Source organism: Podarcis vaucheri (assembly GCF_965113315.1).
Source record: "Podarcis vaucheri genome assembly, chromosome: 13".
Taxonomy (NCBI): domain Eukaryota; kingdom Metazoa; phylum Chordata; class Lepidosauria; order Squamata; family Lacertidae; genus Podarcis; species Podarcis vaucheri.
Genome location: NC_138751.1, coordinates 16,381,071 through 16,402,573, shown reverse-complemented (window position 1 = coordinate 16,402,573; position 21,503 = coordinate 16,381,071). Strand labels below are relative to the sequence as shown.

At 45.9% G+C, this 21,503-nt stretch overlaps 1 protein-coding gene across 9 annotated transcripts in view; it reads left to right on the top strand.

Annotated features, from left to right (window-relative positions):
* The window catches only part of LOC309517195 (uncharacterized protein), a 51,570-nt gene extending 31,147 nt beyond the window's left edge, over positions 1–20,423 (top strand). For 7 of the 9 annotated variants that reach the window (XM_082196297.1, XM_082196296.1, XM_082196293.1 and 4 more), the window contains 8 exons: positions 4,943–5,166; positions 5,770–6,014; positions 7,043–7,165; positions 7,335–7,476; positions 7,580–7,630; positions 17,296–17,365; positions 18,683–18,964; positions 19,555–20,423. In XM_082196297.1, the coding sequence (XP_082052423.1) occupies positions 4,943–5,166; positions 5,770–6,014; positions 7,043–7,165; positions 7,335–7,476; positions 7,580–7,630; positions 17,296–17,365; positions 18,683–18,964; positions 19,555–19,585 (1,168 nt within the window). In that variant the 3' untranslated portion in view covers positions 19,586–20,423. Of the gene's footprint in view, positions 1–2,892; positions 3,189–3,285; positions 3,408–4,034; positions 4,100–4,942; positions 5,167–5,769; positions 6,015–7,042; positions 7,166–7,334; positions 7,477–7,579; positions 7,631–17,295; positions 17,366–18,583; positions 18,965–19,554 lie in introns of those variants that run through there. The other 2 variants (XM_082196298.1, XM_082196295.1) reach the window with 2 other exon arrangements.
* Positions 20,424–21,503: the final 1,080 nt, after the last annotated feature.

Below are 21,503 nucleotides of genomic sequence, written 5' to 3'. Positions count from 1 at the left end.
TTTAATAAGTGTCTGGAGGTGGTTGGAGGGTGGATGGCAGCTAACAGATTGAGGTTGAATCCTGACAAGACAGAAGTACTGTTTTGGGGGGACAGGGGGCAGGCCGGTTTGGACGACTACCTGGTCCTGAATGGGGTAACTGTGCCCCTGAAGGACCAGGTGCGCAGCCTGGGAGTCATATTGGACTCACAGCTGTCCATGGAAGCACAGGTCAATTCTGTGTCCAGGGCAGCTGTCTACCAGCTCCAGGCTGAGACCCTACCTACCCGCAGACTGTTTCACCTGAGTGATGCATACCGTGGTTATCTCCTACTTGGACTACCTTTGAAGGTGACCCGGAAACAACAATTAATCCAGAATGTGGCAGCTAGACTGGTGACTGGGAGTGGTCACTGAGACCACCAGTCCTGAAAGACCTACATTGCCTCCCAGTATATTTCCAAGCACAATTCAAAGTGTTGGTGGTGACCTTTAAAGCCCTAGATGGCCTTGGCGTCTCCACCCCCATCGTTCTGCCAGGACACTGAGGTCCAGCGCCGTGGGCCTTCTGGTGGTTCCCTCAATGTGAGAAGTGAGGTTACAGAGTACCAGGCAGAGGGCCTTCTCGGTAGTGGCACCCGTCCTGTGGAACACGCTCCCACCAGATTTCAAGGATATAAACAACTATCTGACTCTCAGAAGATATCTGAAGGCAGCCCTGTTTAGGGAAGTTTTAATGTTTGAACTTTTATTGTGTTTTTAATATTCTGTTGGGAGTCACCCAGAGTGGTGGGGAGGCCTGGCCAGATCGGTGGGGTATAAGTAATAAATTATTATTATTATTATTATTATTATTATTATTATTATTATTATTATTATGCATATGTTCTGCTGGTGCTGGCAGGTTGCCAGATACTTTAAACACCTCAGTCTACAACCTTAGAGGAGTGGAGCCAGCAGAGTACAGGGAGCAGTGAAGCAAAAAGTCCAGCTCTGTAAGATAGTCACTATGTGAACAGTTTCTCAGTCTCCACACACACACACACACACACACACACACACAGAGAGAGAGAGAGAGAGAGAGAGAGAGAGAGAGCAGCCAATATAAATGTAATAATGTTGACATAATAAAGATAGAACTTTATTATGATAGAACTTTATGAAGGATATTCAAGTTCCTGTATTACATAGAACAGGGGATGACAGGACCATCTCTTTAGCCCTGAGGGCTGCATGTGGGAGTGAGTGGTGGGTTGGGGGCTTCACACTCAATCAGACGCATAAACTTCACAATGCCCTTTCCATCCCACACACGTGCAACTTTCCCCTCCACTCACTTTCTCTCATCTCTCAGAAACCACACACTTTCAGCTCCCTCTCAACTTACTGTCACGCCTGATGAAGGCACCATCACACAGCTTAGTAGCTGGGAAACGGAGGCAGGGCTCCACAGGCCTTGGAAGGCTCCAGGGAGTGTTTCTGAGGACTACCTGTGGTCCACTAGCTGCAGGAATCCTATCTGTGTCATAGAATACAGAGGTACCTCAGTTTATGAACAGTCCTGCTTAGGAACTATTTGGTTTACGAACTCCGCAAAACTGGAAGTAGTGTTGTGGTTTGCAAACTTTACCTCCGTCTAAGAACGGAAGCCGAATGGTGGAAGGGCACCGGTGGCGGGAGGCCTCATTAGGGAAAGCACGCCTCAGTTTAAGAACAGAGTCGTTATAAGAAAGTACTTCAGGAATGGATTAAGTTCATAGACCGAGGTACCACTGTACAAGACCTGGAGGGAACTCAGTGGGCCATCTGTTCTAGTACACCTGCTGTTGAAGCAGGAAAGCAAGAGCTACAGCCTCCCCAGCAAATGACTCTTGGTATCTGAAAGACCTTTAACCCTCCAGCCCTGCATGTCACATTAAGCTGGTCTGAGGGCAGGGAACTTTCCAGTTGCTTGGGGGACAAAGTGGTCGTCAGTGAATGGCTCACAGTCAGGATAGCTTGGCTGGGATTATCATCTCACTCCCGCCCCGTGGAGGGACGAGTTGGGAGGGCACGGTAAGGATTGGAATTTGTTTCGGGGAAACGAGCCCCTAAGGGGCAGGGAACCCAAAGATTGGGGGAAGGTTGAAGAAAAGGACCACAGCAAAGTGTGATATGGTTCACATAAACTTGAGGCAACCCTGAGGTGGGAGGCTAGAGGGCAACCCATAAGCCAACTACAAAAGCAATTTCATAGTAATATGACAAATTAGCATAGTTTCATCATAACATGATGATAATATGAATTTAGGTGGGGTAGGCCAGTCAAGTCAGGTGTCAGGTGTGCACCCAGGCAGGTGCATCGAGTGTAGGCAGTCAGTGTTGGTGTTGGCAACATGGCCAGGGTTCTTCGTCTGCCTTCCTCTCTCCCTCAGTCAGCTGCCTCCTCTCAGCCTGGCACCCGGCCTTGCCCATGCCTGTCATCACCCACTGGCCAGGCATGCTCACTGGGTTGAGTGGGGGGGGTTGTCCCCACCACAGGAGGGTGCCACACACAGAGGAAGCGAGGGAGCAATGGATGGAGGGGTGGGCAGCCAGGTGGGGAATGGACACACACAAACCGCACCCTCACATGCACCTTCTGCCACTGCTGTGTCCCACTTTGCTCCTCCTGGAAGAAAGCCAGAAAGAGAGAGTGATGCCTGGCTGGGGGTAGACAGCAAACCAAGGGAGGGAGATGGGAAGGCAGGTGGGTGGGCAGTGGTGGGGAGAAAATATTGAGGGGGTTGTGTCACCAGAAGAAAATTATTGGAGGGTTGCCCTAAGGACCCTGGTTGGCATTTATGGTAAGGGAGCAGTCTGCATCCTAACTACGTTCTAATTCTCCTCTCCCCACCTTCTGTTGCCTAAATAAAATAAATGTCTTTGCCACAGGTCATTGGAAAGATCTACAATCTCTGGTAATGAGATGATCTGCAATGGAAGAAAGCAATTAATGGAAATTCTTGAATCGGATATTGAACTTTTTTATGACGTGCTATACTCTTGCTTTGTTATCACACTGAAAGAATACAGAAACTTTTTAAAAATGTTGAAAAATTTAAAGTGGAAAAGTAAAGAATTGCTGAGTATAATCCAAGAAAGAGGGGAGCAAGCTTGTTGCAGGTTCCTGGAATGTGTAGAAATGGTACGTCCAGGTTCAGTTCTGATTCTGCTCTCTGCAATGCATGGTGAGTTTGACTTCGAGTTCTTAAACTTCAAGGACAGTTCAACTAAGTTCCTCCTTGCAACAGTCGTGTCAGGCAAATAATTGTCTTCCTTTTACAGCTTTGGATCAAACTCCACTCAAGGCAGCTGGCCCAATAGAGCCACAGCGGGAAGGAAGCATAAAGATAGAGAACCCGGCAGGTCCTGGGGAAAGTGTCCTATGTGGCTGGTGTCCCAGTGAGGTAAGAGGCTGACCTGTCTTGATGTGCATTTCCCGCCCACAGGAATCATGGATGGATTGGTTCTAAATTCCAGGATGCTGCTTCTGTGTTATCCCTACTTAGTTGGATGATGAATATTATTGAATGTGTGTCAGTATAATGAGATCTTAAAATCAGAAAAACATTTTTTAATAATGCTGATTTTAATAATCAGTCTAGGTTAGTCTACTGTGGCCAAAATGAATACAGAGCACAGCAGGTGAAGAAGAAGCTGTAGCAGTGTACAGTGGTACCTCGGGTTAAGTACAGAGGTCCGTACTTAACCTGAAACTGTTTTTAACCTGAAGCACCACTTTAGCATATGGGTTCTCCTGCTGCCGCTACACCGCCGCTGCACGATTTCTGTTCTCATCCTGAAGCAAAGTTCTTAACCTGAAGCACTATTTCTGGGTTAGCAGAGTCAGTAACCTGAAGCGTATGTAACCTGAAGCGTATGTAACCAGAGGTACCACTGTATAGTTGTGGCTTTGGCCTCAAGCAGTGCTCCTTGGTGTGGTCACAGGAGTGTTAGAAACAGACAAGAATGCCGTCTTTTCAGATGGGATCCACATTCTGGCATCCACATAAATGATTATATTTTCATTATAGGGTCTTCCAGAAAAAATAAAACCAGAGGTGGTTTGGGACTCAGAAAGGGGCAACAGAGCATACAGGTGAGTGATCTCTCCATCAGACATTTTAAAACCTTTTCCCTTCAGGGAATGGTTTCTACATTTAATTGTTCCACAGAGCACATCTAGTTTCTGTGGGTCTCACAGTCATCACATATGATGGCGCTCTCTAAAACATACATCTATGTTTTACACGTTGTAGTGGCATGGTGGGCAAATTCTCTCTGAAGGAAGCTTGTGAACCAATCTTGATCTCTTCATTGAGGAACTCCTGGGTCCCTCAAATACAGCTGGAAAATCATTACCTTGGAGCATTGCTGTTGCTTATTATTTCCAGAAGGGTGAACAAATATAGAACTCTGCATTTTTTCTTAAAAATATTTTATTGATATGATTTAAGTTATACCCCATATTTCTCCCAAAGAGTTCAAGGTGGCATGCATGGTTTCCCTCCCCATCACTTTAAAGCAGTGTGCTTTTTGGTCTGGTGTTTAGAGCTAAATGGGTACATGGGTTACAGAACTCTTGCCCTGCTTACCGAGTATGAGAAATTTCCCTGATGTTCTAGTATCATCAACACAAGGGTAAACAGAAGATGAGTAGTTACTTTCACCAGCTTGCTTTGCTCTGCATGAAGGCACCATTTTAAAAACACCTTCTCAGTATAAGAAAAACCACCTTTTTTATTTATTGGGTGACCTGACAACACTTGTGTTTTAGCTGAGTAATGCTTGACCAGGAGATATCCTTCCATCTATTTTTTACCTCCATAACTCAGCGTTTGAAGCATCTCCTGCAAAAATATCAGTTTAGACCAGCAGGGGAAGTTCTCCCAATTCATGTTCAACCTGACTCCCCTTTCATCTTTCCCTTTGTACCATTCAGAGTGCGCTCCACTGAGGCTGGCTCCTTCCGTTGTGGAGATACAAATCTCATATGTGATGTGAAAGAAGCTGTGACTGTAACATACCACTTTGATTCATGGCCTAAGCACCTGGAAGAACAGTCCACTGAGGAGTTGCATGTCGCTGGCCCTCTGCTCAACATTAAAGTAGATGCAGTAGAAGCTGTGGCTGCCATTCACGTCCCTCACTTCTTGTGTCTTGAAGGTATGGCCGGGGGAAAGTTACCAGCATTATAACCATAATAGGAGGAATCCTAAACAGGAATAACTTCCATTGACGTTTCCAGAATGCTATGGGGTCTGCGGTGTGGATTCTAGAAGTCAGTAGTCCTCGCTTACCAGTCTTTTATATTTTTTCAAAATGTTCCAACTGTGCTGTTTTATTATTTTCTGTGATTTGCATTCTAAGCTGCCATGTGCCATATTGTCCTGTGAAACAATGTTATAAACCTCTTAAAAGACAATAAGAAAATAAATGTTTGCATGAAATAAAAAGGTAAAGGACCCCTGACAATTAAGTCCAGTTGCAGACAACTCTGGGGTTGCAACGCTCATCATGCTTTACTGGCTGAGGGAGCTGGCATTTGTCTGCAGACAGTTTTTCTGGGTCATGTGGCCAGCATGACTAAGCCGCTTCTGGTGAAACCAGAGCAGCACACGGAAACGCTGTTTACCTTCCGACCGGAGCAGTACCTATTTCTCTACTTGCAATTTGATGTGCTTTCAAACTGCTAGGTTGGCAGGAGCTGGAATAGTGAGGGGTTCCCTATTTCCCACTTTCCCACTGCTAACATGCTTGTCTTTTCAGGTGACGACAGTTCCCATGTCTACGTTGCACATTTTGTTGAAGGGGAGATGAGGCTGGAGAAGCCAGACAGAGTGGAGCCTCACCATGCTGTGTTGGAAAACCGCAAGTTCTCTTCCCTTGGAGTCGTTTTCAAAAAGTGGTTTAAGCAAAAGATCAACACTGTCGTACTGCTCTATCAGAGACTTCGACTGGAAACACCAACGTTTCACCTGTACCTCCTACCGAATGACTCTTCTATAGTAAAGGTAACTTGGAATCTCCAACTTTGATTGGTATTGCAGATTACCTGGATCTTTTGCTTGATCACTCTAACCCTGACAGAATAGCTATGCAAAATTATACATTAGGGTGCATGAACTGTACTTACCTTTGTTGGACTTGATCTGTTTTACCAAACTTCTAGCCAACATCAACATGCTACTTGAGAGAAGATTCACAGTTGCCCTCCACTGGGTGACTTAGCTTCTCACCAACACTGTTGTTTCAAAGTGAAGTTTGCAATATTGAAATACACCCTTTTCCTTTGTTAGCCACCCTGCTTGCTAGAGGCCAAATATCCTGTCTGGTTCTCTAAACAAACGTTGTTGTCACTGACTTGTGAAAACAAAATTCTAAGCACATTTTCTTGGAAGCCTTCACTGAAATAAGTAAGACTTCCTTCAGATTTATTGATGAACAAATTCAGCTTTGTTCATTAAGGAATCAGCTTGGTAATTATGAACTGTCTATAAGAACTGTCTATAAGAACATTCTTCCTGATTTGCAGTGTTGGCACATGGGAGATAAAGCACATTATCATATTACATTCTCAATTTGAACTTTTCTTAAAAATGTCTTCTCATGCTTCATTCAGATATTGAGGTTTTATGGCTTCTGTGGTTTCCTGCATGGTCTCATCAAGAGAAGATGAGGTGGACGCAGGATTGCTGGTACCTCTCTGCCAACTTGCTCAGGCTTAGTTCAGGCTGCCCAGTTCAAGAGCTCTGGCTTGAGTTCCCCATGTGTAGTTTCTGGTGCCATAGTGGTTTAATCTTCTTCATACTGCAGATGTGGAATCTGTGTATCTGCCGGTGCTCTTGGACTACAGCATCCATCATCCCTGAACCAAGCTGGTTAGGGTTGATTTGAGTCCAACAACATCTGGAGGCCATCAGGTTCCCCGTTCCTGCCTTAGCTGGTGTTACGGTGCCAAGAAGGTTGTAGGGATCCAGTCTTCAAGAAGTTTGGTTCCCCCTTTGCATATCTAAAAAGTGAATTTATTTGCCATTCCCAGGCGGTCGAAAAGCGTGAAGTAAATTCAAAGAGAATAGAGAAACCCCCTGTGACCCTGAAACCGCTGATGATTGGTTCTCAGGTATCTTTGAAGGCTTCAGAGGATGTCACAGTCTATCCTAAGGTGAGACAAATATGACGAAAGGTTTTACTGGGGGAGAGTCAAACTGTGAAGTCTGAGAATGGGAGAAATTCAACCAGAATCCCTCTTCACCCTTTAATTTGACTCCCTCGGAATGGTGGGTTGGGCTAAGCCAGATTCAGACTTACAGAGGTTTCATTCTTTCCCACAGGAACTGGAGTTTCAATACCTGGATGCAGAGAAACTGCAGCAGTACGTAGAACTGTCTGCTGAGCAAATGCAAGACAAGTTCAACTTCTACCTGATGAAGAAGGGCACCACTGAAATTGTTTGGGAGGCGCATTTAAAAAAAAGTGAGTTTTGATCAAGGGATCATAGCAGGATCAAGGAGGCAGGATAGAAAAGGACCACTGGTGGCATTCCCTCTTTGACTGCCTCTTTCTTATTCTTTTTCAGAAGAGTTAATTTCAGGGGAGCTGGATTCTCCTATTCTACACCCAGCACAAGGTCAGCAGGTTTTAATTTCCCTTGTATTTGTATCCCACTTTCCTCCCAATAGGAGCAGAGAGGGCTGAGGATACAGTAGCAGATGAACTGCAGGAAGATAAAAAGTAACGTTTGTGACTTTATTCAACAACAGCCCTCCTGGATAAGGTGGTCTGGGCTTATCATTTGGTTTGGCGCCAGATGAAAATCTTTCATTTATTTTTTTTATAATAATTTTTATTAATTTTCCAAACATATAATAAAACAAATAATAAAACAAAACAAAACAATACAAAACATACAAACAAATAAACATGTATAATTACTTAAACTTATTTTCATACACCTTATTTCCCGGACTTCCCCATACCTCCCTTTTTCTGCATCCTTATGTTAACCCTTTCTCAGCAACCCTTCGTTCAATTGATTCGCTCATTTTCATTTTACATTCTTTAAAGTTATGATTTACAGCTGCAATTCTCTATTTCTTATGACCATAACATCTCAGCCATCATCAATCTTACAACAGTCTTTAAGATATTTTTTAAATTTCTTCCAGTCTTCTTCCACCGTCTCACTCCCCTGGTCACGGATTCTGCCGGTCATCTCTGCCATTCCCATGTACTCAATCACCTTCGCTTGCCATTCTTCCAGAGTGGGTAGCTGCTGCGTCTTCCAATACTTTGCCAGAAGAATTCTTGCCGCTGTGGTAGCATACATAAAAAATGTTTTGTCCTTCCTTGACACCAATTGGCCCACCATGCCCAGGAGAAAGGCCTCTGGTTTTTTCAAAAATGTCCGTTTAAGGACTTTTAAAATTTCATTATAGATCATTTCCCAGTAGGCCTTTACCCTCGGGCAGGTCCACCAAAGGTGATAGAAGGTACCTTCAGTCTCATTACATTTCCAACATTTATTACTGGGCAAATGATAAATTTTTGCAAGTTTGACTGGGGTCATGTACCACCTATAGATCATTTTCATTATATTCTCTCTCAATGCATTACAAGCTGTAAACTTAACACCTGTATTCCATAACTGTTCCCAATCATCAAACATTATGTCATGACCTATGTCTTGTGCCCATTTGATCATGGCTGATTTTACTGTTTCATCTTGTATATTCCACTTCAGCAGCAAATTGTACATTCTCGACAAGTTCTTAGTATTGGGTTCTAACAATTCTGTTTCTAATTTCGACCTCTCCATCTGGAAACCTATTTTCCTGTCCTGTTTAAATACCTCGTTTATCTGATGGTAGTGCAACCAGTCTCGTACTTTGGACTTTAATTTGTCAAAACTCTGCAATTTAACTCTTTCACCATCTTGTTCTAAAATTTCACAATACTTTGGCCATTTGGACTCCATATTTAGTTTTTTTATCTCTTTAGCCTCCATTGGTGATAACCACCTGGGAGTTTTACTTTCCAGTAGATCCTTATATCTTATCCAGACATTATACAGTGCTTTCCTAACAATATGGTTTTTAAAGCCTTTATGCAGTTTTACCTTATCATACCATATGTATGTGTCAGGGGATGATTAGCTGCTTGTGCTTAAAATTGTGCCCCTTCAGAGTTTGTGCGGCCCCACAAACCTCTGTGTGTGACAGAGCTCCTCAGACATGTCTGCTCTAGTCACTAGTAGAGTCTGACAGTGGCTGCCTGCGGAAGCGCTTCCAGCAAAGAAGTTCCTTAACGGAAACGCGTCTCCTGGACTCACGACGTGGCAGCTTCCGGCGAAGCATGGGTCTCCCTGCAGTTGCTTCTGACACCTCCCCGCTATTTTCGCTGGAAGTGTCTCTCACCCCTTTCTCTCCCCTGCTGTTTCCTGCCTGGGCTGCTGCGTCTCTCTCAGCATTACTGAGCTCCTCCTCCAGAGACCCCTCGCTCCCCCTCCTTGTCCCTGCTTTAGCTGCTGACTCTCTCCCAGTCTCTGGGAGCCCTACCACCTCCCTTTCCTCTGATGTCAGTTCCCTGACATCCACCTCCCCTCCAGGGCCCCCTTCTCCCCCGCCCCTACTCTCTCCTCTGGGCGGTGAGGAGCTGAAACCCCGAAAAGAATCCTCTTCATCTTCAGACGTCTCGAACATTTCCCTCCATCGGTCTTCGTTCCGACTCGCTGAATCCTCCTCCACCTCGGAATCAGAGAACCCCTCCAACTCTTCTTCTTCGTCGGTGGTGGCAAAGTATTCCCTCCGGAACCTCGCCACTGGCTGGGGTTTTCGAGGGAATCTCTGATGAAAAGTTTCAATCAAAACCTCGTCATCTACATCCTCTGCCCTGACCCAGGTGTTTTCCGACTCCGGCTCCCCTTCCCACATTACCAAATACTCTACTTGCTCTCCCTTCCACCTGGAATCGAGAATCTCCGCTACATGGTAGCTGTGTTCTTTTTCCTCCATAGCTGGTCCCCTATTGACCCTCCCCTCTCTGTCCCCTATATACGGTGACAGCAACGACCTGTGGAACACTGGGTGCAACTTCATGTGGTTCGGTAACCGGAGTCTGAAAGCCACTGGGTTGACCTGTTGCGTGACTTCAAATGGGCCCAGTCTTTTGGGTCTTAACTTCTTACAACCTCCTTTAAATGGTAACCCTTGGGTGGACAGCCACACCTGGTCCCCCACCCTAATGCTTTCCCCTTCCCTTCTGGTTTTGTCTGCCTGCCTCTTATATTCCTCCTTCGCCCTGTTTAAATTAAGTTGGAGCTGGCGATGGATCGCTTCCATTTCTTCAACGAACTGTTCTGCTGCTGGAACGCTCCAGTTCTCCCCTTCCCCCCCTGGGAAGGCTCGGGGATGACACCCGGGATTAGCCAAAAAAGGGCTCATCCCCGTGGACACGTTCTCTGCATTGTTGTAGGCAAATTCTGCCAACGCCAGCTTCTCCACCCAATCATTCTCTCTGTCATTCACATAACACCTCAAATATTGCTGGAGGACACCATTAGCTCTTTCCGCCTGCCCGTTGGTTTCTGGATGACGGGCCGTAGAGAAATTCACCTCTACATGCAATAAGCTCATGAGCTTCCTCCAGAACCTGGAAGTAAATTGTTTCCCTCGGTCAGAAACCACCCTCAAGGGGGCGCCATGCAGCCTAAACACATTTTCCACAAACAATTTAGCGGTTTCTTCCGCTGTGACCGCATGTGAGCAGGCTATAAAGTGGGCCATCTTGGTTAACAGGTCTACCACAACCATAATGGCTGTTTTCCCTTTGGACCTGGGCAGATCAGTCATGAAATCTATGGCCACTGCCTCCCATGGCCTTTCCGGCGTGGGTAGTGGTTCTAATAAACCTGCCGGTGCCCGCCTCTCCCCCTTGGCTCGTTGGCATCGGTCACACCCTCTCACATATTCCCGCACATCTTCCCTGACCTTGGGCCACCAGAATTCCCTGGTAACCAGCCACATGGTTTTGTGTTGCCCAAAATGCCCTGCTGTGGGGCTATCGTGCAGTTGCTTGAGTACCTTTTCCCTCAATTCCCCTTCAGGTATGTATAACGCTCCCTTATAGTACAACGCCCCATTTCTCTCCTCAAAACCCCCGAGTTTGTCTCCCTCCCTCCTGAGACCCCTGAGTTTGTCCTGGGCGTATTCATCCTGCACCGTTCCCTCTACCAGTTCCCTTTGCCCCACCAAGGCCGCCCCACACACCCAGCGGTCCTCGGGAATGACATGGGTCTCTTCGGGTGCACCCTCTCCCTCCAAATATTCAGGTTTGCGTGAGAGAGCGTCCGCCCTAACGTTCTCCGGGCCTGGTACGTAACAAATCTCAAAGTTAAATTTGGAGAACTCCTGGGCCCATCTCAACTGCCGTTGGTTGAGCACTCGCGCAGTTCTCCAATACTCTAGATTCTTATGGTCCGTGCACACTTGCACCTTCTGTTGTGCACCAATTAGCAGGTGCCTCCATCTCCGGAAGGCCTCATGAATCGCAAGAAGTTCCCGGTCGTACACCGTGTAGTTCCTCTCAGATTTGTTCAGCTTTCGCGAAAAGAAGGCACACGGTCGCCACTCTGACCCCTCCTTCCCCGGCTGCAGAAGAAGCACCGCCCCTATGGCTCTGTCAGAAGCGTCTGTTTCGACCCTCAGCTTTTTTTGTAAATCCACATGTAGAAGTTGTTCATCAGAGGCGAAGGCCCTTTTCAGTTCCTCAAACGCTCGCTCCGCCTCCCCCGTCCAAACAAACTTCTTTTTACTGCTGAGACAGTCCGTGATGGGCGCCGTCAGGTGGGCGAAGTTTCGGATGAACTTACGATAAAAGTTTCCAAACCCTAGGAACCTCTGCACATCCTTCTTGGTCTTGGGTGTTTTCCATTCCAGCACCGCTTGAACCTTGCCGGGGTCCATGGCCAACCCCTTGTCTGACAAGCGGTACCCCAGGAATTCCACCTCCTTGGTATGAAACTGACACTTCTCCAGTTTCACCCACAGTCTGTTGGCTTGCAGCCTGCTCAACACTTCTCTGACGTCTCTCACATGTTGCTCCTCATTCTCCGAATACACCAACACGTCATCTAAGAAGGCCACACAATTCTTGTAGAGCAAAGGCCCCAGTACGTGGTTCATGAAGGCTTGAAAACACGCGGAGCCTGTTTGTAATCCAAAAGGCATAACGAGGTATTCAAATGCCCCCAAAGGGGTGAACATGGTGGTCTTCCATTCATCCCCTTTCCTTATACGTATCAGGTTGTACGCCCCCCTTAGGTCCAGCTTTGTAAAAATCTTTCCTTTTCGCACCCTGGTCAAAATATCATCAATCCTGGGCATAGGAAAAGCCGCCGGCTCTGTCACTGCATTTAGGCGCCGAAAGTCACATACCAGCCTCGGCTTGTCCGTGTTTTTTTTATCCACAAAAAACACTGGGCTACCCCCCGCTGCCTTGGACTCTCTGATGAAGCCTCTCTTCAGGTTCTTGTCAATGAACGCTCGCAACTCCTGCATTTCCCTGTCTGACATGGCATACAACTTGCCTACAGGAAGCTGTGCTCCAGGGAGTAAATTGATCTGGCAATCAAAGGGCCTATGCGGGGGTAGTTGGTCAGCTTCCTTCTCGCTGAACACGTCGCTGAGATCAGCATACTGTGGTGGCACCTTCCCCTTCCCCATTACTTCAGTCCCTGCTAGGGTGGCTTGGGCCCCTGCTGACCCCTTTTCCCCCCTGCAGTGTTCTAAGCAATGTGCTGAACCGAAGGAAACCACTCTTTGATGCCAGCCCACCAGCGGATCATGTAAGGCTAGCCAGCTCATTCCCAAAATAATGGGAGCGCCTCCCAAGGTGGCCACATTAAACGCTATCAGTTCTGTGTGCCTTGCCACCCTCATTATCATTGGGACGGTCTGCAAGCTAACTCCTCCTCCCAACAGTTCCCTGCCATCGATCGTGGTCACCTGCAGGGGGTTGCTTAAAGGGATAGTCTGTATCTGATGTTCAGCAGCAAACTCCTTGCTCATAAAATTGCAGGAGCTGCCTGAGTCCAACAGCGCCTTTATTTTTAGGGGGTGTCCATTTTGCAGCTCTAGCGACACTTCAATCACTAGAGCAGGTCGAGGAGCTTCTGGCACGGGCACTTTCACTGCTCTTTGGCCTGGCTGCAGTGCCCTGACGTTGGCAACCAGGCGTTGGCTTTTACCTGCTCCGTTTCTCCCTGCTCTCCCCCCTCAACTGCTCCCACCATCCCTTGCCATTCCTTCCTCTGGGGGCAGACTCTGGCAAAGTGGCCTGGCTGTTGGCAGAGATAGCATTTCCGGGCTCCCTTTCCCTCCTTCTTCGCCCCCTCACTGGGCTTTGAAACTGCGCGCGCGCGGGCTGTTCCGATTTCCATCGGCTCTGCCGGCGGGAAAGCTGGCTCAGGAATGTCTGGAATGCGTAACTCCTTCCAACGTTCCCCTCTCCCTTCCCGCCTCTCCAAGGCTCTTGCCTCCTGGCGCGCTCCAATGGTCAGCGCAGATTTGGTCAGCTGATCCATAGACACCGCCCTGGGGCTCCTGGCCAGCTCGTCTTTCACAGCTGAAGAAAGACCTTCTTCAAATAGCATCTGAATGGGTGCTGCCGATAAATCCCACCCCAATCGGTGAATCAGCATGGTAAATTCAGTCCAGTACTCACGGACAGATCTGCTTCCCTGCTTGCAAGCCATTAGCTGTCTGCGCACCACCCCTTCCTCAATATCGCTGGAAAACATGATATCCATTGCACGAAAGAATTTCATAGTGTCCTTTAGGATATCGTTGTGCGTTGCCATCAGGGGTCGAACCCAGTCCCGCGCCCCCTTCTCAAGATGCCCAATTACGAAAGCAACTCGCGATTCCTCATCAGGGAACTCATCAAACTGCACATTCAGGGCATATTGCATCTCAGTCCTAAAGGCATGGTAATCCTTGGGGTCCCCCCCAAACTTCTGCACCAATCCTGGTACCTTTCTGGGGAACTGAGTGGTTCTCCCCTTTTTGTCAGCATCCTGAGCCCTTCTCTCCTCGAGCCTCGCCGTCTGCAGCGCAAGTTGGACCTCCAGAGCTTGATACCTTTCCTCCAAGCTTGGACCAGCTCCAACCCCTGCCTCTCCGGTTCCGGCTGGGTTGCTCATGATGCTTTCTCCTGCACAGGCAGCATACAGAGACTGTCAGACTGCTGTCAGGGGATGATTAGCTGCTTGTGCTTAAAATAGTGCCCCTTCAGAGTTTGTGCGGCCCCACAAACCTCTGTGTGTGACAGAGCTCCTCAGACATGTCTGCTCTAGTCACTAGTAGAGTCTGACAGTGGCTGCCTGCGGAAGCGCTTCCAGCAAAGAAGTTCCTTAACGGAAACGCGTCTCCTGGACTCACGACGTAGCAGCTTCCGGCGAAGCATGGGTCTCCCTGCAGTTGCTTCTGACACCTCCCCGCTATTTTCGCTGGAAGTGTCTCTCACCCCTTTCTCTCCCCTGCTGTTTCCTGCCTGGGCTGCTGCGTCTCTCTCAGCATTACTGAGCTCCTCCTCCAGAGACCCCTCGCTCCCCCTCCTTGTCCCTGCTTTAGCTGCTGACTCTCTCCCAGTCTCTGGGAGCCCTACCACCTCCCTTTCCTCTGATGTCAGTTCCCTGACAGTATGCATGCCAACCAAATCTATTGTCATACCCTTCCAGATCCAAAATGTCTGTATTCTCAAGAAGTAGCCATTGTTTCAGCCAGCAAAAAGCTGCCGATTCATAATAAAGTCTCAAGTCCGGCAGGGCAAAACCCCCTCTGTCTTTTGCATCAGTTAAGATCTTGAAGTTTATTCTGGGCTTTTTGCCCTGCCAGACAAATTTTGATATGTCTTTTTGCCACCTCTTGAAACAGTCCATCTTATCCAAGATCTGGAGTGTCTGGAATAAAAACAACATTCTAGGCAATACATTCATCTTAATAACAGCAATTCGGCCTAACAAGGAAAGTCTCAACCTTGACCATATTTCTAGATCTTTCTTCACCTCTGTCCAACATTTATCGTAATTGTCTTTAAATAGGTTTGCATTTTTAGAAGTCAAGTTCACACCCAGGTATTTCACCTTTTTTGTTATTGTTAAACCTGTTTCACTCTGAAACTTCTCTTTTTCTGCCATTGTTAGATTTTTCTCTAACATTTTGGTTTTTTGCATGTTCAGTTTGAATCCTGCTACTTGACCAAATTTCTCAATTAGTTCTAGAACTCTTTTGGTACTAGTCTCTGGCTGTTGCAAAGTCAATACTAAGTCATCTGCAAATGCCCTTAGTTTATAGTTTTTAGCTCTGAGCTGAACACCTTTAACCAGTTGGTCCCCTCTAATCATGTTTAGCAAAACCTCCAGGACTGTTATAAAAAGTAAGGGTGATATTGGGCATCCCTGTCGTGTACCTTTTTCTATAGGAATCTCTTCCGTAACCACATTGTTGACAATCAACTTTGCTTTTTGCTTAAAGTATATAGCACCTATACCGTTTTCAAATCCTTGGCCTACCCCCATCCCTTGAAGATTCTTCTTCATAAAGGTCCAGCAAATGTTATCAAAGGCTTTCTCCGCATCCACAAAAATTATCACTGCCTTTCTATTAATATTTACTTCCAACAACTCTAAAATGTCTATAATGTTCCTTACATTGTCTGACATATGTCTCCCTGGGAGAAAGCCTGTTTGGTCCTTATGAATCTCCTCCACCAAAACTCTCTTCAGTCTTTTTGCTAAAATGTCTGCAAAAATTTTGTAATCCACGTTAAGTAATGATATAGGGCGGTAGTTTTTAACCTGGTTCTTTTCAGTCTCTGTTTTCGGTATAAGTGAAATGAAAGCTTCTTTCCACGATTCGGGTGCCTTTTTCCCTTCCAAAATTTCATTACAGACCTCCTTCAATGGTTGTATTATCCATTCCTTCAATGCCTTGTAATATCTAGCAGTCAAACCATCTGGTCCTGGAGATTTTCCCAGTTTCATCTTCTGAATGGCATCCTCTATTTCTTGTCCTGTTATTTTCCCATTCAAAATCCTTTTACTTTGATCTGAGATCTTTGGTAATCCGTACTTTTTAATAAATTCTTCTATTTCCTGCTCATTAACCGGCCCTTGTGCATATAGTTTCCTAAAGAAACTTTGAAAGCAGTTATTTATCTCATTTGGTTTGTGGATAATTTTTCCTTCCATTTCCAGACTTGTCACAGTATTCAATTTTTGTCTCTTTTTCAGTTGCCATGACAGGAGTTTCCCACATTTGTCTGCCGATTCAAATGTTCTTTGTCTCATTTGCTTTATCTTCCATTCTATCTCTTGATTCATCAGTTCCATATATTGCGTCTGATAATACTTTATTTCTCTCAAAATCTCATGAGACTTTGGTTTAGACCTCAATTTCTTTTCAGCTTCCTTTATCTTTTCCAGAAGTTTTTCTTTCCTCTCATTCTGTTTTTTCCTCTTTATGGAATTTTGTTGTATTAGGAAACCTCGCATCACGGCCTTGCTAGCGTCCCAAATTATTCTTTTTTCCACATCAGTTCTCAAATTTATCTCGAAATAATCTTTCAATGCTTTTTGGGCCTTTTTGTAGATCTCTTCATCTCTAAATAGGGTGTCCTTCATCCTCCATCTGAAGGTTCCAGTTGTTGTTAGTTTCATCTCCATCTTCACTGCGTTATGGTCGGAGCAAGTCTTTGGGCAGATTTCTGCTTTTTTTATCTTCGGTGCCATACAACTAGTTACCCAAATTTGGTCAATCCTTGTCCAGGTCATTTTAGCTTCAGAGAAAAAAGTTCCCTCCCTCTCCAGAGGGTTCTTTACTCTCCAAATGTCCTTTCAACTCAGCTAGGTTTTTTTTACAGACGTTTCCCACCCAGATTCAACTAATTCAGCATGGCAGCACAAGGCACCACCAGGGCAATGGGACTTTGTCCTCTCCTCGCCCTCCTCACCTCAATCTTCTCTGGAGGGTCATAAAACTCTGCAGAACAGAGTTCAGAGGGAAGAGTCGGGAAATTGTCCCATCTGGCAAGCAGAACTGCCTTTGCTGGCGCTGAATTCCTCCCTTGAAGTTTTACAGTGTGAGCTTCTCCATTTTAAACTGAGTATCAGTTCTTAACATATCCAAGAGAAACTTGCATGTGATTTGGAAGTCTTGGGCTCATCTCCCACCATGCTCATTTTATTCCTTGTCCCTGCTTGCTTTGTATGTATTCCCTCCCTCTTCACCTTCCCAGGTGCTTGTGGCTGCACACCAAGCAATGCATCATTCAGCAGAACTAACCCTGGACATGGTGCGGAAGGCAGGTAAGGCTTAACCCTTTCTCCCCCACTCCATTTCACCAAAAAAGACCCATCTTGCCATTAGGCACAGTGAAGCAGCTGCCTCAGGTGGGCAACGGGTATTGGAGGATGGGAAGCAATGGGGAGGCTCTGAAAGTCGTTACTCAGAATTCAGATAAATTCTCGGGGAAATTGCATGTATGATGAACACTTCTGAAGACAGATATGTGTGTTCCTGTAAAGAGAGAGAGAGAGAGAGAGAGAGAGAGAGAGAGAGAGAGAGAGAGAGAGATATTCCACCAAATGGGGGGGGGAGCACCAATTTTTTTATGGCTGGAGCTTTTATCTACTGCTGCAGATTCACCTAACCCAAGCCAACATTTACCTGTACTCTGCTCTTTGCCAATGCCTTGAACTGTATCCCACTAGCTATGGTAATTTTGATGTGATACAAAGCCAGCCAGAGACTGTTTTAATGAAATAAATGTAACTATATTCTTGATTTATTCTAATCTATAAAGGTATGATGGGATGAATGTGGGAATGTTCAGGGATGCAGGAGATGATATATTGTCTGATTATATCCTTATCTAACTTGTGTTAACAAGTTCCACAATTTCAGCAGAGTAACATTCCCCTTTATTTTAAGTTTGCAGCGGCTGCGTTTGCTCAGGCTCGCTAAAGCCTCTATAATAACTATTCTGGTAATTTCCCCTTATTCCCTCTTAAATAGAAGAGACGACACAGTCTTTTACAAAAGTATAAAAAGAGTTTACTCACATTCTGTTCACAGTCAGATCCCAGAAGGCAGACTTAGCTTAATGAAGTAACATACACTTGGAATCTATCTCTTAAGAAGACAGTCCCTTTGTTCTCTCTTGGCTGGAAGCCAAGAGGGCATCTTTGGCTTAGTAGATGCTGTTTCTTCGATGCATGCGGAGAAAGAGAGAGAGATGACTGCCCTGCCCAGTGCTTTTGTCATTGCCTGCACAGGTGAGGCCACACCCACCTCTAGTCACATGCAGAGGAAGTCTGTTTCAGCCCAGAAGGAAACAGGAAGTTTACCTGCTGGCTGGACAAACATCCCTCCCCATGTGTAAACATGTTCACTCTAGGAATGTTGTACTTGACTGCTCTTGTGTTTCACATCCCACAATGAATACTCTACTTTGTTTCGTTACTGTTTTTTAAGGCATACTTACATTTGCTTTAATAAATGTAGCTTACAATCCTTTATCACAGTATTTAAAGCAGGAGTCGCCAACCTTTTTAGACGGGTGGTCCATTTTGAATCTTGAGAGCGTGTCTGTTTTTTCCTGCCTCTGGGGGGTGACAATGCAGAGGGATGGAGAAGACCATCACAGACAGCCTGGTGTCCACCCTGGAGAACTTGCGAGAGAACGAACTCAAGAAGTTCAAGCTCAAGCTCCATGAGTTTCCTGTTAAGAAGGGCTATGACAACATCCCCCGAGGGACACTGGAGGAGGCAGATGTGGTGGACCTGAGCCTGCTTCTGCTGAATTTCTATACAGGGGATTATGCCGCGCAGGTGACAGCTGAGGTGCTCAGAACCATCAACTGCAGGGATGAGGCAGAGAGGCTCCTCAGGCATTGCAGGAAGGGGTAAGAAAAGAGGAATGCTGGCAGCCCACCCCCAACATGGACAGCAATTCAGATCATCCCTACTTGGGGGCTAAGGAGCCGGAAGGAGGAAAGTGATACATCAGGGATAGCCAAACTATGAGAGATGGATTGAGGATTAAATCTGTAGATTTCGATCTAAACCCCCTCTTCTAAGTGTGTGGGAGAAATGCAAATGAAATCTAGCTGTGAAGCCTTTTTCGCAAGCACCTATGAGTTTTGCAGTTTACTAAAGCTTAGGAATTAAGCAAACCCACCATTCAATCCCTTTCAATTGCAGTCTGCTTACCTTCCTCCTCTTCACCTCCATTGCAGAGAATGAACCACACATTTTAGTAAGATAATTGGAAAAGGCTTTCCTTACATTTCCATGCAAGCAGCATATACAGAAAAAGTAATATAGTATGCAGAAAAATACTTCTAAGTTACAATAAAATTGCAGTAGTCTTAGCAAACATGGCTGAAAGTAGGAGCCTCAACCACACAGGTCTGCTCAGCTTGAAGGCATGGTGGAAAGAGAGAGTCTTGTCACAGGCAGAAGGAAATATAAATAATTGTCTACTTTTTTACAGAGTTCCTGCCCAGAGGAGCCAAAGGAAATGACCACACACACAGAGTCCTCTCTAGGAAGTTCAAGAACTCTGTGTATACTAGCCCTGTACTGTCTAGCAGAACATGTGTTCTTATGGCTGCAACCCGCACATGAACTAGTGCTCTTCAGCTGTCAATTTTTTAAAAATTGAATGTGTATACCACTTAGTTGTAAAAAATCCCTTCACAGTTTCTTAAGAATACCAAATAAACATTAAAATTTCTGATAAAAGTCAGAAATTAAAAATGAATAAAACATGAATAATATCAGTGGTGAAAAATATAGCTTTATAAAAGTAAAGTGCATATTAAAACACTTGTCAGCTTTAGCTCTCTGAGCAGGTCTGTCTCAACAAAGAAGTTGTTTCACGTTCTAAGGATATTTTTCCAGAGGCCAGAGGGATCCTGGTAGTGGGTGCTTCAGTGACTGGCAACATGGACAGCTGGGTGTGAGCTGGGCACACAGACTGCTGGGTGAATTGCTTTCCTGGCTTCCTCACATTCAGAGTGTGCTCCACAGAGGCTGACTCCTTACTTTGCGGCGATACTGATCTCCTATGTGAGATAAGAGGATCTTTGATCATATCATACCACTTTGATTCATGGCCTAAGCATCTGCACAAATGGAAGACAATTCCTTGTTGCTGGTCCAAGCAGTTCCATACACTTTCCTCACTTCCTGTGTCTCACCTCGCCCTGTGGTTTTCAACCTTTTTAAGTCCACGGCTTCCTTGACCAGCCACTCATCCTTTCTGCAGCTCCCCTATGGGAGCCACTGACGCTGGGGTTCTGCTACAAGGCACATGTACTGGGGAATCTCTCCATTCCGTCCCACCCCTATTTTTGGCACACATGTAAGTGGGAGTGCATGTGTTGAAGGGAAGCCAAGAAACGCCACTGCTCTGCAGGGCTGAGCTGATGCACTCCACATGGCAGCCCAGCTTCCCTTTGGTTGGGTGGGGGGCATGGAGAGGGCAAAACAAGATTACAATCAGAAGCAGATTTTTTTTTTTTACCGTGGAGAAGGAAAACCAAGAAACACACAGCACTGGACACACATGCAGACATGATCCTTTCCTGCAACATTCTCCTGCACACACACACACCATCAAGCTACTTTTTAGTTTCTTGCATTTCTCAAGCCCTCTGTGTAAAACTAAGGAACTGTTAGTTACTGAAGCTGGGGAGGATTTTTGTTTGGAGGGGGGAGATTTTCAGAATATAAACAGTCATGCAAAAGTGTTCCCCTCTTGTTTTGTCACTGTTTTATTTTGGGAAGGTAATGTGTTGCAAGTTAAAGCAGCCGGCTCTCCTGAATGTTCCTCAGAATGAGAGAGAGAGAGAGAGAGAGAGAGAGAGAGAGAGAGAGAGAATGAGAATGCAGGAAGATAAGGGTTGCAAGTTACCGTAATGAAAGCACACCTCCCCTGAATGTTCCTCAAGTAACTCCAGGTGCCATGACACCCCATCTGAAAATACCCACAGCAGCAGGAATTCTAAGTTGTATTAAATATAATGTGGTGGAACACAGGAAGAGAGATAGGGTTGCTTGGTTTCTAACCCAGGCTTGTATTTCCCCCTTTGTAGCATGTCTGTCCCTCTGAAATCACCCTGACTGATTCTAGCATGGTGATTCCTCAGCATCAATAGATCTTGAGTACAAACGTCCAAAGTGTTTCTGCAAACATCTTCCGAGGGCACAAGGACTCTATATTTCTATGATTTACACCTGCCCTACATTGTACTTTGAACTTTAGTTTTATGCCTACCAACCCAGCTAATAAAGTTTCCTGGTAGCATGAGGATTTCAGGCAGGTTACTGTAAACAAAGGCTGGGCCAGTGATCTCTTCCTTGTAGGCAGCAAGGTGGAGAAAGATCAGGCATGGATGAATCCGTATATGAGCATTGGGCTTGTGGACTCCTGCAGCG